The following is a 21,570-nucleotide window of genomic DNA, read 5'->3' as shown; positions in this document are numbered from 1 at the left end:
TAAATTTCAGAACTATTGCACCAAGGAAAAAATATTGCAAGCAGCCAGAAAAAAAAATTTAAATACCGAGGAGACACAATTAGGATTACCCAGGACCTAGCAGCTTCTACCTTAAAGGATTGAAGGGCATGGGATCTGATATTCCGAAAAGCAAAGGAACTTGGATTAAAGCCAAGAATAAACTATCCAGCTAAAATGAGCATTATCTTTCAGGGAAGATGATGGATATTCAATTATATAGTGAATTTCATCTATTTCTAATGAAAAGACCAGAACTGAACAAAAAATCTGATCTCCAAACACAGAACTTAAGAGAAACATAAAAAGGTAAAAAGAAAAGAACTCTTGAGAACTTTATTTCTGTTATGAGTTTACTTAGAGACTGGAGGTTAATTTGATTTTATTATGATAATATGAAAAAGAAACTAGAGATGGAAAGGGGATTGTACTGGAGAAAGAGGAAAAAGGAGGTAAAATAAGGGAAATGACATCTCATGAAGAGGCAAGGAAAACCTATTATAATTGAAGGAAAGAAGGGAGGGTAGTGAGCATTGTGTGAATCTTACTCTCATCAGATTTGGCTCAAAGAGAGGATATCAGACATATTTGATTTCACAGAGAAACTTGCCTCACCTTATAGGGAAGTAGCAGGGAAAAGGGAAAGACTGATGGAAGGGAAAACAGAAGTATTAGGGAAAAAAGTATAAAAAGGGGGAGGGGCTTTGAAGGGGGAGGGTTGTTTGAGGGAGGTGGTCATCAAAAGCAAAATACTGGGGAGGAGGAACGGGGAAAAGGAAAGAAAAAAAAGCATAATTTAGGGTAAATAAAATGGCAGGAAATACAGAATTAGTTATTTTAACTGTGAATGGGAATGGGAAGAGCTCTCCCATAAAATGGAAGTGGATAGCAGACTGGATTAAAAGCCAGAATCTTATAATATGTTATGTACAAGAAACACATTTAAAGGATAATGATACATACAGAGTGAAGGTAAAGGGCTGGAGAAGAATCTTTTATGCTTCAGTGAAGTTAAAAAAGCAGGAATAGCCATCCTGATCTCAGATCAAGTAAAAGCAAAGATTAATTAAGCTAAACTAAACAAAACTAAAAAAAACACAAAAATTAATTAAAAGAGATAAGGAAAGAAACTATATTTTATTAAAGGGTACCATAGATAATGAAACAATATCAATACTAAACATATATGCACTGAGTGGTAATAGCATCCAGATTCCTAAAGGAGAAGTTAAGAGAGATGCATGAAAAAATAGATAGCAAAACTATACTAGTGGGGGATCTCAATCTTGCTCTCTCAGAACTAGATAAATTGAACCACAAAATAAATAAGAAAGAAGTTAAGAAGGTAAACAAAATGTTTAAAAAGTTGGGTATGATAGATCTTTGGAGAAAATTGAATGAAGAAAGGAAGGATTTTACTTTTTTCTCGGTAGTTCATGGAACCTATACAAAAATTGATCATATAGTAGAGCATAAAAACCTCAAAATCAAATGAAGAAAGGTAGAAATAGAAAATGCATTTTTTCTAGATCATGATGCAATAAAATCACATGCAATAGAAGGCTAGGAGAAAAAGACTAACAATTAATTGGAAACTGAATAATCTAATCCTAAAGAATGAATGGGTGAAACAACAAATTGTAGACACAATCAACAACTTCATCCAAAAGAATGACATACCAAAATTTGTGAGAAGCAGCCAAAGCGGTAATAAGGAGAAATTTCATATCTCTAGATGCTTACTTGCATGAAATAGAGAAAGATAACATCATTGAATTGGGCCTACAACTAAAAAAGCTAGAAAAATGAACAAATTAAAAACTTTCAATTAAATACCAAATTTTAAATTCTGAAATTAAAGAGATGAAAGTAAAAAAAGAGATGAAAAATTGAAAATAAGAATGAATAAAGAATGAATAAAAATGAAAAAGAGATGAAAAATTGAAAGAAAAATATTGAATTAATTAATAAAACTAAGAGTTGCTTTTGTGAAAAAATCAACAAAATAGATAAATCTTTAGTTAATTTGATTAGAAAAAGGAAAGAAGAAAATCAAATTGTTAGTCTCAAAAATGAAAAGGGAGAACTTTCCACCAGTGAAGAGGAAATTAGAGCAATAATTAGGAGTTATTTTGCCCAACTATATGCCAATAAATTTGATAATCTAAATGAAATGGAGGAATATCTACAAAAATATAGATTACCCAGGTTAACAGAAGAGGAAATAAATTATCCCATTTTAGAAAAAGAAATAGGACAAGCTATTAATCAACTCCCTAAGAAAAAATCTCCAAGGCCAGATAGATTTACATGTAAATTCTACCAAACATTCAAAGAACAATTAATTCCAATACTATAGAAGCTATTTGAAAAAATAGGGAAAGAAGAAGTCCTATCAAATTCCTTTTATGACACAGATGTGGTGCTATTAGCTAAACTAGGTAGGGTGAAAACAGAGAAAGAAAATTATAGACCAATTTCCCTAATGAGTATTGATGCAAAAATCTTAAATAAAATATTATCAAAGAGATTATACAGCAAGTTATCTCCAGGATAATACACTATGACCAAGTAGGATTTATACCAACAATGCAGGGCTGGTTCAATATTAGGAAAACTATTAGCATAATCAACTATATTAATAACCAAAGTAACAGAAATCATATGATTATCTCAATAGATGGACAAAAAGCATTTGATAAAATCCAATACCTATTCCTGTTAAAAACACTAGAAAGTATAGGAATAAACGGAGTTTTTCTTAAAATGATCAGTAGCATTTATTTAAAACCATCAGCAAGCATCATAGGTAATGGGGACAAACTAGAACCATTTCCAGTATGATCAGGAGTGAAACATAGCTGCCCACTATCACCATTATTATTCAGTGTCGTATTAGAAATGTTAGCTTTGGCAATAAGAGAAGAAAAAAGAGATTAAAGAAATTAGAATAGATCATGAGGAAACCAAATTTGTTACTCTTTGCAAATGATATACTTAGAAAACCTTAGAGAATCAACTAAAAAACTACTAGAAACAATTCCCAACTTTAGCAAAGTTAAAAGGTACAAAATAAATCCACATAAATCATCATCATTTTTATATATTACCAACAAAATCCAGCAGCAAGAGATACAAAAAGAAATTCCTTTCAAAGTAACTGTCAATAGTGTAAAATATTTGGGAATCTATCTGCCAAGGGAAAGTCAGGAACTTTAAGAACACAACTACAAAACACTTTCCACACAAATAAAGTCAGATCTAATCAGTTGGGAAAATATCAAGTGCTCATGGGTAGGCTGAGCGAATATAATAAAAATGACACTACTATCTAAATTAATCTGCTTATTTAGTTCCATGCCAATCAAACTCCCAATAAATTATTTTATACATCTAGAAAAAATGATAACTAAATTCATCTGGATAAACAAAAGATCAAGAATTTCAGGGGAATCAATGGAAAAAAAATGCTAATGAAGGTGGCCTAGCTGTGCCAGACCACAAACTATATATTATAAAGCAGCGATCATCAAACCATTTGGTACTGGCTAAGAAATAGAATAGTCAATCAGTAGAATAGGTTAGGATCACAGGACAAAATAGTCAATAACTATAACAATCTAGTATTTGACAAACCCAAAGGCCCCAGCTTTTGGGATAAAAATTCACTATTTGACAAAAACTACTGGGAAAATTAGAAACTTGTATGGAAGAAATTAGAGCTTGACCCATACCTAACACCATATTCCAAAATAAGGTTGAAATGAGTTCATGATCTAGACATAAAGAGAGATATTATAAGCAAATTATAAGAATATAGGATAGTTTACCTCTCAGATCTGTGAAGAAGGAAGGAATTTTATCCAAAAAAGAACTGGAACTCATAATTCAACATCAGACAGATAATTTTAATTATATTAAGTTAAAAAAATTTTTGTACAAACAAATGCAGACAAAATTAGAAGAGAAGCAATAAACTAAAAAATCATTTTTGCATTTAAGGGTTCTGATAAAGGCTTCACTTCTAAAATATATAGAAAATTGATTCAACTTTATAAGAATTCAAGGTATTCTCCAATTGATAATGGTCAAAGAATATGAACAAACAATTTTCAGATGAAGAAATTAAAACCATTTCTAATCATATGAGAAGGTGCTCTAAATCACTATTGATCAGAGAAATGAAAATTAAGACAACTCTGAGATACCAGTACACACCTCTCAGATTGGCTAAGATGACAGGAAAAGATAATGATGAATGTTGGAAGAGATGTGGGAAAACTAGGACACTAACACACTATTGGTGGAATTGTGAACGGATTCAGCCATACTGGAGAGCAATTTCATGCTATGCTCAAAAAATTATCAAACTGTGCATACCCTTTGGTCTAGCAGTGTTTCTTCTGGGATTATATCCCAAAGAGATCCTAAAGGAGGAAAAGGGACACACATGTGCAAAAATATTTGTGGCAGCCCTCTTTGTGTGGCAAGGAATTGGAAACTGAATGGATGCCCATCAATTGGAGAATGGCTAAATAAATTATGGTATATGAATGTTATGGAATATTATTGTTCTGTAAGAAATGATCAGAAGGATGATTTCAGAGAAGCCTGGAGAGACTTACATGAACTGACGCTAAGTGAAATGAGCAGAACCAGGAGATCATTGTACACAGCAATAACAATATTATATGACGATCAATGCTGATGAACATGACTCTTTCCAACAATGAGATGACTGATGGATAAGTTCCAGTGATCTTGTGATGAAGAGAGCCATCTACACTGAGAGAGAGGACTGTAGGAACTGAATGTGGGTCACAACATAACATTCTCACTCTTTTTGTTATTGTTTGCTTGAATTTTGATTTTTGTTTTCTTACTCATTTACTTTCTTTTTGATCTGATTTTTCTTGTGCAGCAAGAGAATTGTATAAATATATTTATACATATTGGATTTAACATATATTTTAGCAAGTTTAACATATGTTGGATTACTTGTCATCTTGGGGAGGAGGTGGGGGAAATGAAGAGAAAATCTGAAACACAAAGCTATGCAAGAGTCAGCGTTGAAAAATTATCTGTGCATATATCATGAAAATAAAAAACTTTAAAAAATTTAAGAAAAAAAGAAAATATCATTGCCTTTATAAAGAATGAAATATTAAGCCCATTTGTCCAAGCTGAAAATGTTTGTATAGCTTATCTAAAATATATTTAAAATGTTTACAAAATAAAATAGATTCTATATTAATTGATAAATCTTTTCTTTCATCTCTCACTCTCCAGCCACTGACACCTGATCTTCATTACTACTATATCCTGGAATTGTCATTCTATTGGTCCTTAATGTTTTCTCAGTTCACTGACATCAAAAGAAAGGTAAGAAAACATTGTGACATGAATCAGAAGAGGCTGTCACCATGTATTTTCTTTGTCATTTGGCAATTGCTGTGTATAGACATAAGCAGAATGTAGCATGAGTAGGTTTGAAACTCAGACATCTCATTATGGATTGTAAAAAATGATGTCCTAATATCTTTTTGTTGTTATGATTCTCTTTCTATAAAGTACCAGCTTTATATTAATTCTTGTTTGTAACATTCATTATTGTTTAATCAGAGTGGCAATCTATTTCCAAAATGAGTTTTTCTTCTCTAACTAAATGCCTTTATCTCTATGAAAATAGATAATAATGAATCCTGATACTAGTAATTCCCATTTATCTGATTTTCTTGCTCTGGTGGGTGGGAAAAGGGAAAGGAAACAAACTATTTATTAAGCACTTACTATATTGTGCTAAACATTATACAGATATCTCATTTGATTTTCACACAACCTTGGGAGGTGTTTTTATTATGGGAATTATTTTATTATGTTTTACATATGGGAAAACTGAGGCAGGCAGTATTTAACTACCTTGCCTAAGATCATACAGCTATTATGTCTGAGACTGAATTGGAACTCAGATATTCCTGACTCCAGTCCTTCTATCTACTGTGCCATTTAGCCACCACTATATATGTGGACAGTTTCCCAACTTTATGAAGAAGATAAAACTTGGAGTCAGATTGGCCTATATCAGTACTATGTTTCCCTATTTTATGATTTGAAGGGTAAGAAACATGACTGATATAAGTAAGACTATGTCAGTGGCAAGAGATAATAAATGCAGATTTCCAGGATCCCTGAGATAATATGATTCATGAGAATGCTTCAGAGTTTACTGAATTACACCTCCTAAATCCTTTCAGACAGAAGATTTTAACCCCAAAGTATCCATGGATAGATTTCAATAGGTTTGTGAACTGGGATGGAAGAAAAAAATCATGATTTTCATTAACCTCTAACTGAAATTTAAATTCCTTCAATTTTTTTCCTTCAGTTATTTCCTTCAATTTCCTTCAATTATTAAAAAAAGATTATCATGAGAAAAGATCCATATACTTCATCAGAGAGGTTCACCCCACCCCCCCCTTTTTTTTTTTTTCACAAGACAGTCGGGATTAAGTGATTTGCTCAGGGTCACACAGCTACTAAATTTCAAGTGTCTGAGGTCAGATTTGAATTCAAAGTCCTCTGAAGTTAGGGTAAGTGTTCTATCCCCTGCACTACCTATCTACCACAGAACACCCATTTTAAAGAAAGATGGTTCTGTTGTTTCCTGAATAGCAGAAATGTCTTTTAGGTTAGGAACTGGCTTCTTAGTGATATTTAGGACATATTCTGACATTACAATTGGGAAGGCAGAACATTTTGTATACAGGACAAGAAGTTAAGCTCTTTCCAAAAGCCATAGTGTTGAGATTAGACTGGAATTCTGACTTCTGGATCACCAGTTGGGTGATAACCACCTATTGTGGTAGGTATTGAGAAAACTTTACATATCTTCATTTCAAGCTCACCATTGGAAGTGGCAGCTCTTTTATGGTTCCCTTCTTGAAGCCTTTATAGTTCCTCATCCAATTAGGAGCAGAGATGGATGGGGAAAAAACCACCAAAAGCCTAGAAATGGCATTAAAATATTAATAACTATTCTTGGACAAAAGAAATCAAGCCACGGCTATGAGAATGCTGGTGTGGGAAAAAATGGCCAGCCCCTGACACAGCTGTGCTTTTTTTTAATACATATTTCATTTTTTTTCTTCCTGTGCCAGCAGTTCTAAATATTCTTCTTTAATACCAGAGAAGACTTAGACTTTTGTCAGTGTCAATAGTACCTTCATCAATGCTAATTGTAATCCCTTACCTTCCTTAGTAGTAGGACTTTTTAAAAAATCACCCAATGGGTGATCTTCTATGTATGAGAAGCCTATGGAATCATTTGGCTAGACTCCTTCCCAGATAACAAATGCAGTTTGAAAAAAAAAGAAAAAGAAAAAGAAAAAAAACAAAAACAAAAACAAATGCAGTCTATTGCCAGGCCCATACTCCAAGCACTACCAGCTTGTTAGGAACTGCTAAAGGCTTCTAAAATTCTGACATGGAGTAGGAATCCAGGATTACCTCCATACTTTCATAAAGCTCTGGATTTAGAATTTGAGAGGCTTTAATATTTTGAGGTCATTCTTAAAATCTTTATGAGACAGATCCATGATGCTAATAAGAAACTACAAGTGATTAATTTGAAGGAACAACCATGAACACAGGAAATATTCATAAAGAAGGATAAAAATATAATGTTTGCAGAGTCGCCACTGTGCTTTGGAAAGGTCATTGCTAATGAACTAGAAATTGAGTGTGTGTGTGTGTGTGTGTGTGTATGGTCAAAACGTCAGTGGGCTAGTTTCAGGTGAAGACTAGTTGGATGAAGATTTTTGTCATATTCTCCTTTCATTATTAGTAAGCCCAAATATATGTCCCTGACTCATCTGGCTTATTGCTGTTTCTTTTATGAATATAGGATTTCTACCACTACCAGACCTGCTCATTATCCTTCATAGCTTTTAATCACCATGAGCTTTTATTTTGACCGTTTTCATTATTGAGCTATAACAACTCTTCTCCTGCATGTTTCTGGGGGTGTATCCATTCCTCACTGAATCCTTACTCATTGTTCCAGTGACCAAATGAACTGCTTTTCAAGCAATCAAAAGATGTATAGTGTTTTTACTGCCAGAAACCCTTCTCAGCTCCCATATTTGAACCTCTGACCAAACCTTCTAAAAAGCAAGATAACAACCTCTTTCCTAATTATGAAAACAAGTTGTTTGAAGATACTCATTGACGATGTGACATAGAAACTGACCTCTGAAAGCCTATTGATAGGGAAGTTAATAAAAGGATAATCACAATATTTCTTTAGCTCTCCTTAAAATGGTCATGAACTAGACTGGCAGATTTCAAACAAATACCAATAATCCACAAACATTTTTTTTCTGCATGTACAACTCAGACTATTAGAATATATTTATTTCTTAAATGTAATCATCAACAGATACTTGGATATCACTTTCTAGAGCTTTGATTTAGGATCCTAATTTGCTTTACTTTCACAAAATCTTGTACTTCTGGAGGTATTTTCCCCTCTATTTTTGCTTTGTTGTCTTTAAACATCAATGTTCCCATATTAAAGCCAAACTCTATAAATGAAGGACCAACTTTTTTTTTTCACATTAGCATGTACCATGGCATAGTCTACCTGTTTTCCTCTTTACCTTGGTGCTTTAATGTAGAAAAATGAGAAACACCATTAATCTTCCCAGAGAGAAGTGGTTAGCCAATGTGGAGCCATTTTGTTTGAAGATTCTAATTTGAATCATCCAATAAATAGGACAATGGTGTCTAAAATCTTTTGAGTTTTTTTTTTTTAATAAGATCAAAATTTCTTTTCAAAAACACTGGTAGAGATATATGCTTATCATTTTTTCTATTTTCAAGACATACTTTTAAAAAAAATTATGTATCCTCTCACACCTGTTCACAATGAAAACATCTTCTGTACCTCCAAGTTTTCAAAAGAGGCGCTAATGAGCATAACAATGTTGGCGCTCTAAACAGCTTGCTTGTGTCTAAACCTTGCACCCTTTTAACTAAACTGCTGTTTGGCTAGAAGGCCTGGGCACACGGCCAGTGAATTCTGGATATTTTCAGAGTACTTCATAGCAAATTGCTGTGGCAGAGTTCCAGGGCTCAGCCGGTAAAGTCAATTTGTATTTTTTTTGTTTGTTTGTTTTGTTTTGTTTTAACCCAGGAGAAACACTAAATCTCACGAGAAATTTTTCTAGGATTTCATTCCTCATTATAGGAAGGGCAGAAATATGATGGTTAAGGTAGACCAGCCCTTTCTTTAAAGCTTGATGTGTCATCTGTGGCTAAATAGTATAATGGAATAGTGATATTTTTTATTTTTAAGTTCTAGTTCTACCATTTGCAACCTTCCTTTGCTTCTTCTGATGCAACCTACATGTCTTTCTTTCCTGGACTGATGAACTTTACACTAGTGGGTCTTAGAAAGTACATTTATTTCATTAAGTTTTGTCTTCCTGATTTCTTTGACCTCTGTGAGAAGAAAGGAAAAACATTTCTTTAAATTACCTTTAGGTTGTCTTCAGGAGAATGGAATAGCCAAAAAGTTCCCTAATTCTCCATTGTTATATATTTTTTTCAAAATGAAGTCATTAGGTTAATTCTCCTGATCTACATGGAAAAAGGATGTGGCTATAACATTAGCACTATTTTCAAAACAAGCAGTAAATACAGATAACTGACCACAGTTACAAAGCATATGGTGGCTTTATCATCTTCCTGCTTCATGGTTGTTATAGTATTTTACCTTTCTCAGGTTCTTGCTGAGACGTAGAATTCAAACTCTGGTAATAATAAAAAATTGCTAATATTAGTATAAAAGTTTAATGCTTACAAAGCACTTTACATCTTTTTTTTAACTTTCATAACATGCCTGTGAGGTAGGCATTATTATTTTCATCTTTAATATACTTAAATTCAGAGATTTGTTAAGGGTCACACAGTCAGTATGGGTCAGAGTCAAGATATGAACGCCAGTCCTCTTAGCTCTCTATCCATTACACCAAGCTGTGACTGATTCATATCTTATTCTTCTACCTCTCACTATTTCTTATGAAAATAAATATGGAGAAAGAAACTATTCTTTTATTATGTTTATACCTATGAAGAGGATACCAGTAGAGTTTAGAACTTAAATGTTTCCATGATGATAAATGATAAAAAAAAATTTTCAGTAAGAGACTTGTGTTTATTGGAGAATTTTATAGAGTTTTGTTCAAAAGGCTAGCTTAACCAATAGTTTAAATGTACAATAAAAGATTGGATATGATGCCAAAATACTACCATATAAGTGTCCTTATGAGGAGATAACTCACCAGTGCACAAACTTCTGAGAAATGTAGCTTGTTGAAAGTAATCCCAAGAGTTGTTTACTGTTTTTCATTCTGAGAAAGATGGCACTGGTAGGCTGTGGATGTCTCTTCATTTCTCATTGAGCCAGTTTCTATTGGCTAAAGCACTGGAGGAAGACCTGTTCTCCTGGATATCAATTACTTATAAGCTTGTTGATATTTACTTCAAATGACTCAGAGGTTCCAAGATCCCTAAAGAGGTTTTATTGTATATTTGATTGATTTAAAGTGACAGTTTCCCAATTTCCTTAGGAGATTCCTGGAATACTCAAAGTATCTGATGAGGCAAGAAATGAATTCCTAGAAAAATAGGCTCTTAGAATGTGTTTAGAACTGTCCAATTTAAATCTTCAGGTACAGGTCAGACCCAAGAGTGCAAACTCAGGCTCAGATGGCTTCCTGGATGTAGGTATATGAGAGTGAAGGAGATAAAAAAAGAAGGAAACAGTTGCTTAATTATAATTTTCTTAATGTTCAATATATATGATGACCTTGGCTGTCATAAATATTCATTTCTCTAGCTAGAATCCACATTTTCTCTGTTGTTTTAAGAAAGAAGTATACAGACAAACATGGACCCAAAAAGTATTTCTTGATTTTATTTATTTCTATATTGTTATTTTTTAAGGGAATCATAAATGGAAATCTGAGTTTAAACTTTCATTGAATTTGTTGACTTAAATGAATGAGGTTATTCCAATTTCATATAATGTGATCTTGCTTGAATCAATAGTGATAAAAATAACTAAACCTCTACATGTGTTTACTACATATTAAGCACTTAATAGTTATTATCTCATTTGACCTTCACAACAACCATGAAAGGTAAGTGTTACTATTATCCCCATTTTACAGATGAAGAAATTGAGTAGGAAAGACTTTACATGACTTGCCCAGGAATACAGTTAGTAAATGTCTGAGGTCAGATTTAAACTTAGGTATTCCTGACTTTAGACCCAATATTCTATCCACTCCCCCCACCAAGTTGGTGTGAACCAAAAGGACTCTAAAAAGTACAAATTCTATGCCTTTTTCATAAAAAGGTATGGAGGTGACCTTAATTTCTTAAAAGTTATGATGCTAATGTAGAGACTCTAGTATGTAAAAAGGCTTTGAATTTGCTCTCAATGATGTGCTGATTATGATGTCTGAGAATCAACAAAGCTATTATGGAGCATTCTGGCAAAAATTGGTATGCCATCGGAAGATTTATTTCTTAGCCATAGCAACTATGAGATAAAGAAAAAAATAACAATTGAAAATTGTTCTCAGTCTTGTGCGGCTCCCTTATATCGTGATAGTGATGGAGTGCTAAAAATCGGTTAGAGAAGAAGAATGCTAAGAATCACACTATTAATAATCACATAAAAATTTATTTCAGGTAACTAGGTGGCTCAGTGGTTAGAGTGTTGGTCTCAGAATCAGGGAGAGTCATCTTCTTAAATTAAAATATGGCTTCAGACAGTTATTTAATGTGTGACCTTGGATAAGTTACTAAACTCTGTTTGTCTCAAGGTTCTCATCTATGAAAATGAGCTGGAAAAGGAAATAGGAAACCATTCTAAAATTTAAAAGAATTAATTTAAGTATGAATACTCCTAGCCAAAAATCTTTGTCCAGTGACAAATACATTGCAACACTTTTGGAAAAACTAAAACTAGATCTACATTGATATCATTATGAAAAGCAGAATCAAAAGACAATAGTAAGTAATTCATAAATGAAAGAATGACCCACAGGTTCTCCTTAGGAAAGCAAAGGAGTTAAGAGTTAGTTTCATCACCTCTCCCATATGTAACAAGAAATAATTTCATTAGATACTCGGTCCTTTAATCTTGTAATTCTTATGATGGGAATAAGCAAAAAGAGCATCAAGAAGATAATTGAAGTTTAAATAGGTGACATATAAGTGTTGCTGCAACAAAGAAGACTAGACATTTGAGCCATGGGAATAGGAAGGCAGCAACTGTTAATATGCCTAAGGAAGGCATCAGTTAGCTTCTCACTCTGAGTCTGTTTCCTTGTCTCCCTCTGATATTCTATTATGCTATAACTCCATGGATTAAAAATATGAAGTACAGAAGCAAAAACATATTTTGGGGGGATACAGTTCTGTGACTTGTAAGCCAACATAGCTAGCATTTTTATTATTTTTAGCCAACAGGACCAAACTGTCCATTAAACTGTTGATTAATACTAGCATTGTAGCCTTATCCCTTTAAAACTGTGTTCCCTAGAATTGGGACAAACTAAATGTGTATAAAGTAAGAGATTCACCTGCTAAACTATGCCTCTATATCAGGGGTTAGATGAGTACCATGATTGATAATGAGAAAAGGGAACGTGTCTTTATTATTTTCATTTTCATGACTCAGAATATGACAAAAGTTTCAGTTCAAAATTAATTTCACTTTATGTCTGGGAGAATCCTTATAAAAGTAAGCACTATTAGCTTTCAGAAACTATAATTTCATTAGGGCAAGTAATGATTTGAAAAGTGTGAAAGACACTCTTTTGTCTTGGAAAAAAAAAAGATGTGAGTTGATGGTGTGGAGTTGGGTGGTACTTTGCTGGATAATTGATTTTGCTTCTAATTGAACTGTAAAACTAAGATTTTGACTGGATATTGTCAAGTAAAATCCTTCAGCTTTTTTTTTTCTAGCAGGAGTCCAGACAATGATGACTGTGTCTTGGACCATCTCTAATTAGATTCTGACTTCTGTCAAATTTCCCTTGTGGTTTCAACTGGAAGGCTTTGTCTGGTGCTGCAGAGTAACTGAGTATCTAGGCAGATTTATAATAGCTATCTTTGTCATCAGAAGTGGCAGAAATCTTTTATTTGCTATGTTGTTGTTCCTTGATAGTAATTGCTGATCATGCCCTAGAATGCTAAGTGCTATTATCATAAGTGCAAATAAAGCCACTTGTATCACAATTATTAAAACTATTAAATACTTACATAAACATGACAGCATCATGCTAGGTGCTATAAAAACAATCTACAAAAGTCTTTCCCTAAATTTTCGGAGCCTGTATTACAGAATGACACAGAAATATGAAGGACAACTATGAACAGTATTAAATGAATAGGGGAAGGAAAAGGAACAAATATATATTAAATATTTGAAGGTGCTATTATTACTTCTATTTTATATATTTTATAGTTGAGTCACAAGATCAGTACATGTCAAAGGCCAAATTTAAATGCAGGTGTTCCTGACTTCCGGTCCACCATTCTATCCACTGCACTCCTAGGTAAATAAGGAACCAGTTAATATTATTTGAAAGCAAAATACATTTTGTGGATTGTTGAATGAAGGAAGACCCAGGGCAGTTGCCTAATAGAAGAATCCCTATGCTCTAACAATTAGGTATTTTCAGTAATAATAATTAGTATTCTCAATATTAATGTTCTTTATTCTCAATTTGTATTTTCATTAAGCATCAGTGACTACTAATTACTCCAAGGATTAAATACATATTATTCTATTTGGGATTTAAAGTCCTTTACAAATGGTTTTGGTCAATCTTTCCAGCCTTGTCATATATTCTCCCTCTGACATTCTTTAGGTTCTGCCAAAATGGCCTCCTTAGGTTCCTCCTTTTTCCTGTTCCTTTCTACAAATTGCTTTTCATACCTAGAATGTACTCAGCCATTCTCACCTCTGCCTCTTCTAGTAGAACCTCTCTCTAATTTCCTTTAAAATTCAACTGAAGTACCTCCTTCTACATTGAAGCCTTTAATAATCCCTGAAACAGCCAGTGACTTCCTCTCTTCCCTCAATTTAAAATATATATATATATATATATATACATATATATATATATATATATCTTCTATTTATTTTATGTATGCATCCATACCTTTTGTCTTACCTGAAAAAAGAAAAGCCCTGAAAGATAAAGATTCTATAATTTCTGTCTTTGTATCTCATTCCCGGCACATAAAAGCTACTTAATAAATACTGATTGATTAATTGATGGTATAAAAAGAGTTGACAACTCTTGAAAATAGTTTTTATCCAACTAAAACTAGTTTTGTAGTGTTATTTTCTATTGCACTAAAATCTATTAAAAATTAAATACTAAGCAAACAGTTCATAGTGGAAAAATTTATATCTTAATCCTGAAATGGTACTGTTACATAGGAGAAAAATTAGATAAATTTTAATACAGTGAATTTTTATTTCAGCTATATATGTTCTCAAGAGCTGTAAAGTAATATTATGTCTAACAAAATATAAATATTGTATACATAAAGATAACTGTCATTGTAAAAGTAAAAATAATTCTTCCTTATAGGATATTTAGAAGTTTTATAAAGGAGTTAGATGTTGCATAAACTAAATTGAGTCAGGGGGCTTAGGTTTAAATGCAGGTGTTTTCACCTATGTGATCACTAGCAAGTCTCTGTACCACTTTTCTTCAAATATAAAATGATGAGTTTGGACCAAATAAGCACTAAGATCCTACCCAGCTCAGAAAATTGAATAATTTTGTGACCAAAAAGGAAAAACTGAAATTCTACTTCATTTAGCAAAGATTTTAAAATTACTTCAGTTTCCAGGGAATTTTGTTAGGTGCTGGGGTGTTCAGGAAATTCAGGGTTCATCCCAAGTATAGATATTATATATGACTAGGCACATGCTCCCTTTTCCCCTGTTGGTCACCATAGTTGCTTTTCTCTGGATAGTCACCAGATTGCTCATGTTAGGACTTCCTAAGGGGTATCCCCAGAACTATATATTTCTGTTTCTAGTGTTTATGAATCAAGACTCTATTAGGTTTGTGGAGTAATGGAATAGTTCATTTAGTGGGGTAATTTGTGTTGACACTTAAAAATTAAACAGTTCTGTCTCTTAAAAGAAAATCAAGTAAAAAAATGCCCTGAATAGTAAAAATATGCTAATATTGCCTTTAGTATATTGTTGATTGACTTAAATTTGTCTCATTCCATTTTGGTTGGTTCCAAACATCCAGTGGTTAAAACTGTACTGTCTCAGCATGAAATGGATTTTTAGGCACATGCTTATATATAATCAATAATATAAGATTACAAGTTGTTCATAAGAATGTAGGTCTGTTTCACTTAAATATCATGACCTTGTTTCTCTTTTTCTTCATGGGGAAGACACTGAGATTGGGCAAATATGGCCATTATGGAATGAATTAACCAAGTCAGAGAAGGCACTATGCCCCTTTTGCACTGGATCATATATGATTTAGGGTTATCAGATGACATATTACCCAGCACAAAGGCTTCCATTTTGCATGAAATAAAGAAACTTTTATGTTATAACTGCTGCCTAACTTGGAGAATGCTTTTCTCTATTAGCATTCTTCAACTCCCATTGGATTCATATTTCTGTCAATTGTAGAGACTGAAGACTTGAACTTTGAAATCCTATTCCCACCAACTTTTAAGGACTTTCTCTTTGAAATTCTACCTATTCTTCCCCAGGCCTGCATCCTCCCTTGTAACATACAGACATGACCATCACCTATTTCCTTGGCAAACAAAGATTAAAATGAAAAGCATCTGCTTTAAAAGGAGTACTTACATTGATGAATTCGTAAATATAATGGAGTAATGGAATATTCCCATCTTGTAAAGTGCTTTATATTGACTTGCTGCTCCTTTTTCTACTCCCTCTACCTATACCTCCTCCCCACCAAAAAACACCATGATCAAACTTCAAGGAAGAAAGCTTTAATGGATTGAATTTTATGCCAAATGTCATAATTTTATAGATGTTGATCATCTTCTTTCTGACTCTCACATTGAAGAATTCCAATTCAAACCTTTGCTTTCTTTTCCCTTTTCACTCACTACAGCTTCTTTTCTCTGGATGGTCCCCAGGTTGCTCATGTTTTGGCTTCCTGAGTGGCATCCCCAGAACTGTATGCCCTATTTCTGGCAATCATGAATCACAATTCCATTAGGTTTTGTGAGCAATTGAACAGTTAATATAATGGGGTAATTTATGGTGACCCTTTTGCTTCCTGAATCTAACTAATTATGTGACTACTGGGAAATAATTTGACCTACGTATGAAGTTCTCTATTTGTCCTACTCCTCTGTGAAGGATTGGACTAGATTGGAGGTTCTTAACCTAACATTTATGAATTTATTTGAAATATTTTGGAAAATGCATTTCAATGTCCTTTTTCTTTTGTTTTCCTTTGTGATCTCTGTATTTTATTTTATGCATTGAAAAACATTATTCTGAAAAGGGTTCATGACACAAAAAACCTTTAAGTACTTCTGAACTAGATTTTCTGTAAGGTCCCTTTTAAGTGTAAAATTATATCATTTCATCTCCTTACAGTTAGTCTAGAATAGAGCTAAAAATCATAGTAGATGAGGAATTCTTCTAATTTTAAAAGTCCTGCTCTCTTCCATTTTTTAAAATGTTAATTTTACATTTATTAAATACTGACATTGAATCAAGTAGACTAAAAAATAAAAGGATTAATAAATCAAGTCTAATTCAATTGAAAAATTATGAAGGGACAAAAAAGGATAAACAAATAGATCCTCAAAAATCTTCAAAAATGTTATTTTGTCTTTTATATGCCATTGCTCACAAATAAAATAAATGCCTTTCTGTTCTTTATGTTATCATCCCTTATGTCTTTTTTTATATTTTTTATTTATATTTTTGAAGTCCATGAAACATAGAAACATATTGGTCATTGATATTAACACTGGTTGATAGTAAATTCAATTACAATTGTTATTAGCTAATGTATTTCATTCCAAAACCACTGTAACTTAATGTGTTTAGAAATGACCAAATCATTTTATGATAGGAAAGAAAAAAAAATAATCAACTAAAAATTAGAAAAAACCCCATGTTTCTGGATGGTTCCAAAGATTTCAAAATTTTATGTGTGTGCTTTGTGGAAATGGATTAGAGTCTTTTTAATCTGTGTTGACCTTTTTGCTTCCTGAATTGTTGATATATTTGAAGTAGATGGTACAGTGGTTACACACCCTGTATGTTTGTACACATTAATTATTACAGGGGGTAATCACTCATTTGGCTGGAGAGACTGTATCTTCCCATTCCCATTTGTGACTTTAAGTCTGTAATTTCAATCAAATGTAGCCTTTAACCAAACTAATGTGTACAATAGCTATGGGAGGGGAGAGGGGTAAGGATTTGGGAGTTGAGTGCATATAAATGTAGAAGATCAAGTTCTTTTAAAATGGCATTCATACTATTCATACCCAGAGAAAGAACTGATTATGTCTGAATACAGATTGAAGACTACTTTTACTTTTGCTTTATTTTTCTTGAGGTTTTTTTGGGGGGGTGACAGGAGGAATATATGATTTCTTTCACAACATGACTTTTACATTTTGCATAATTTCACATGTGGCTTCTCTATGGGGGATGTGAGAAGGGAAGAAGGGAGAGAATCTGAACCTCAAAGTTTTAAAAAACAAATGTAAAAAATTGTTTTGCATGTCACTAGGAAAAGTAAAATATAAAATCATAAAATCATTTACATACTTCATTGTCTGACTGGCCCTTAAGGAACCTAATGTTCTAAAACTCCAGTAACTTTATTTGTTTTGTTTTCCCACATTCACATTGATAGATCTGGGTAAATGAAAATAAAATTCCTGCCCAAATGGATCTTTGAGCCTACCCCTCCTGGAATCCCACAATAATGTTAAAAAAAAAAAAAATCCTTAGTGCCCGGGGACTTAGATGCAAAAGTCACTTGTAATCTAGTGTCTTATGGATTTATGTTTAGCAGCAGTATGTGTATAAATGTCTGAAAACAATGCTTTTATAAAAACTCCATTGCCTTGAGTTTTGTATTGTTTATTGATGTTTATCAACTATACACAAGGAAACATAATTACAACATGATTTCTAATTCTCTGTGAATGTTTTAATCAATTTATATTTATTCATTCTAAATTAAAGAGCAGGATAAATTCTTTTATTATTTTTCAAGCAGCCAAAAGCAGGCATCCTCAACTGAACAATGGGAGTTATGGGAAATATTTTGATTAGCTACTAGGCTGATGGGACTTTAAAATGTACACGTTAAGCTTGAGCAAACAAGATTGTTTGAGACTATTTAAAACAGCTCTCTCATCCCTCCCTTCTCCTCTTACCTCTCCCATACCTTTTGAGATTATTTAAGGAGCTATTGCTATTGTGACAGTCCATTAGCCAAGTCCACTTCAGTTGTAGAAATGGTCATAGCACTGAATTTTGGAGTCTAGAATGTAATGCTAATGAATTGTCATTAACTTCCCAATGAAAAGATAGTGCTAAATAAATGAATTCAAGACTACCTTCTTTATCCTATAGTTCTTTAGATAGGCATAACACAAAAGATTCATTTAAAAATATAAATAAAAGCCTCTGTAGCAGACTTTTTTTCCCCAAAAATTTATTTAGTATTTTATTTTCCCCTCAAATACAGGTAAGAAACAATTTGTAACATTTGTTTATAAAATTTTGAGTTCCAAATTCTTTCCCTTCCTTCTTCCCTACCTCTCCCATTTCAATATATGTTTTACATATATAGTTGTGCAAAACATATTTCCATAATATTCATGTTGTGAAAGAAATCATAGGACAAAAACAGTCCACAAGAAAAATAAAGTTTAAAAAAAGTATGCTTCAATCTGTGTTCAGTCACCATCAGTTCTTTGGGGATGGATACCATTTTTTGTCATAAATCCTTCATAGTTATCTTGTCATTCACAGCTGGTCATCTTACAATATTGCTGTTACTTTGGACACAGGGCATCTGAGAGCATTCTGTTCATTATTTCATATAGTACAATAATATTCTATCACAATCATATAGCACAATTTGTTCTGTCATTTCCCAATTGATAGTCATCCTCCCAATTTACCTGCTACTAGAAAAGACTACTATAAATATTTTTGCACATATAGGACATTTTAACTTTTCTTCTTTCTCTTCTTTTGTGTTCAGACCTATTAGTGGCACTTCTAGGTCAAAGAATATTCATAATTTGTTTTAACCCTTTGAACATAGTTCCAAATTGCTCTAAGGAATGGTTGAATCAATACACAAAGACATCAATATCCCATATTCCTTTCAACATTTGCTATTCTCCTTTTCTGTTCTATTAGCCAATCTAATAGATGAGATAGTGCCTGAGAATTGTTTCAATTTGCATTCCTCCAATTAATGTACTTTCTCATATAATTATATGTAGCTTAGATTATTCCATCTGAAAACTGTTCCTGTCTCTCTATCATTTATCAACTGGGGAATGGCTCCTATTTTTGTAAATTGTATTCAGTTCTCTTTGTTTGAAAAATAAAGCTTTTATCAGAGAAACGTGTTTCAATTTTTTTTTACATTTATGATTGCTAAATGTATTTCCCTGCATCGTATTCCTCACACCCATTTTTCTATTCTTTCTCTTTTTTCACCCTGTCTCTCCTCAAAAGTGTTTACTTCTGATTATTATCTCCCTCAACCTGCCCTATTTACTATCACCTCTCTCCTTCTTTATTCCCCTTTCCCTCTTATTTTCCTTTAGGGGAATCTAGATTTCCAGACCCAATTGAGTTAGTATATTATTCCCTCTGATGAGAATAAAATTCACTTACTTCTCTCCCCTCATCTCCTCCATCTTATCCTCCACTGTAAAATCCTTTCCTTGCCTCTTTTATGTGAGATGATAATAGCATATTTTACCTCTCCCTTTCCCTTTTTCCCAGTACATTCTTTCTCACCCCTTAATTTTATTTTTTGGATGTCATCCTTTCATATTCAACTCACATCTGTGCCCTATATCTATATATATTCCCAACTCCCCTAATAATAAGATTTTATTAGTCACTAGTATTGTCTTCCCATGTAGAAATGTGAACAGTTTAATCTTAAGTCTCTTATGATTTCCCATTCCTGTGTATCTTTTTATGCTTCTTTTGAAATGGAAAAACAGTACAAAAATTCCCTGAAGAAAAAAAGACTTAAAAGTGGAATTAGGGACACCTAGATAGCACTCTCATTTTTCTTCCCAATTTTCTTCTACCTTTCTTACTTGGTTTTCAAAATTCTCTTTGAGCTCTTCCATGGCTTAAGACCAATTCGTATTTTTCTTGGTGAATTTGGAAATTGGAGTTTTGACTTTGTCATTTTTTTTTCTGGCGATAATTGTAGTAAGAATTTTTTTTCTGTTTGTTGCACATTTTTCCAGTCTTAACCCTTTGTTAAAGTTTGTTCCAGTTTAAACTCTTTGTTAAAGTAGGGTTCTGCTTCCAAGGTGAGAGGGCATACTGTCCCAAGCTTCAGGAGTTTTGTGCAGCTGTTTGCAGAGATACTGCTAGGGACATATACATTTTAAGTTCTTCCAAGGTAGTATGCTCTAAAAAGAGATGCTTTTTTACTACTCTCCTGATCTGTGCTCTAGTCTTCAAGTGACACAATTACTCTCTCCATCTCTCACAATGGCTGGATTTTCAATTCCTTTTGGACATAGATGGCATGTTGATGTGTGAGGTTATCTGAAACTCCACACACGTAAAACAGGATCTGTTACCTTTCTTCCTAAATCCTAGCAATATCCTGAGAGAGATATACAAGGCAACCCGAGTCATCCTTGTCCTTGAAATCTCACACATTCCCATACCTGATTAATTGCCATTACTTAGCCATTCTATCACCTCAGTGCCTCTTAGATCCTCCACCTTCTCTCTATTCATGGTGCTCATCTTCTGTCATGGGGACTGTTGCAACAGCCTTCTTCCTGGTATCTCTGAATTCCATCTCTCTCCTCTCCCATCTATTCTCTCCTCAGCAGCAGTCATGTTGAAATTCCTAGAACTATAGATTGGATCCTGTTTCTCCTCTGCTCAGAATGCATTAATAGTTCCCCATTGCAATTAAGCTAAACTATAAACTCTTCTATTTGGCACCTGAAATTCCTCACCATCAGGCTTTAGCAAATATTTTTAATCTGATTATATATTATCCCCTCTCATGTACTCTATGGTCTACTGTCCTGTTTACTTTCCTTATCCACAATATTCTTTCTTTTGTGCCTTTCTTTGTAAAAGCTATTACCTACCCATGCCTGGATGGAATGTCCCCTTTCCTCACTTCTCAAGGAAACTTCATAAATCTTAATTCCCTTTAAATCTCAGTTGAATATAATTTC

At 33.1% G+C, this 21,570-nt stretch overlaps 1 protein-coding gene across 2 annotated transcripts in view; it reads left to right on the top strand.

Moving 5' to 3' along the window:
• The window catches only part of CERS6 (ceramide synthase 6), a 281,416-nt gene that overhangs the window by 198,912 nt on the left and 60,934 nt on the right, over positions 1–21,570 (top strand). For both annotated transcript variants that reach the window (XM_031960517.1, XM_031960516.1), the window contains exon 6: positions 5,308–5,400. In XM_031960517.1, the coding sequence (XP_031816377.1) occupies positions 5,308–5,400 (93 nt within the window). The remainder of the gene's footprint in view (positions 1–5,307; positions 5,401–21,570) is intronic.

This window comes from Sarcophilus harrisii, chromosome 3, assembly GCF_902635505.1.
Source record: "Sarcophilus harrisii chromosome 3, mSarHar1.11, whole genome shotgun sequence".
Classification (NCBI taxonomy): Eukaryota; Metazoa; Chordata; class Mammalia; order Dasyuromorphia; family Dasyuridae; genus Sarcophilus; species Sarcophilus harrisii.
Note: the sequence above shows the minus strand (reverse complement) of the source record. Positions and strands in the feature narration are given on the sequence as shown.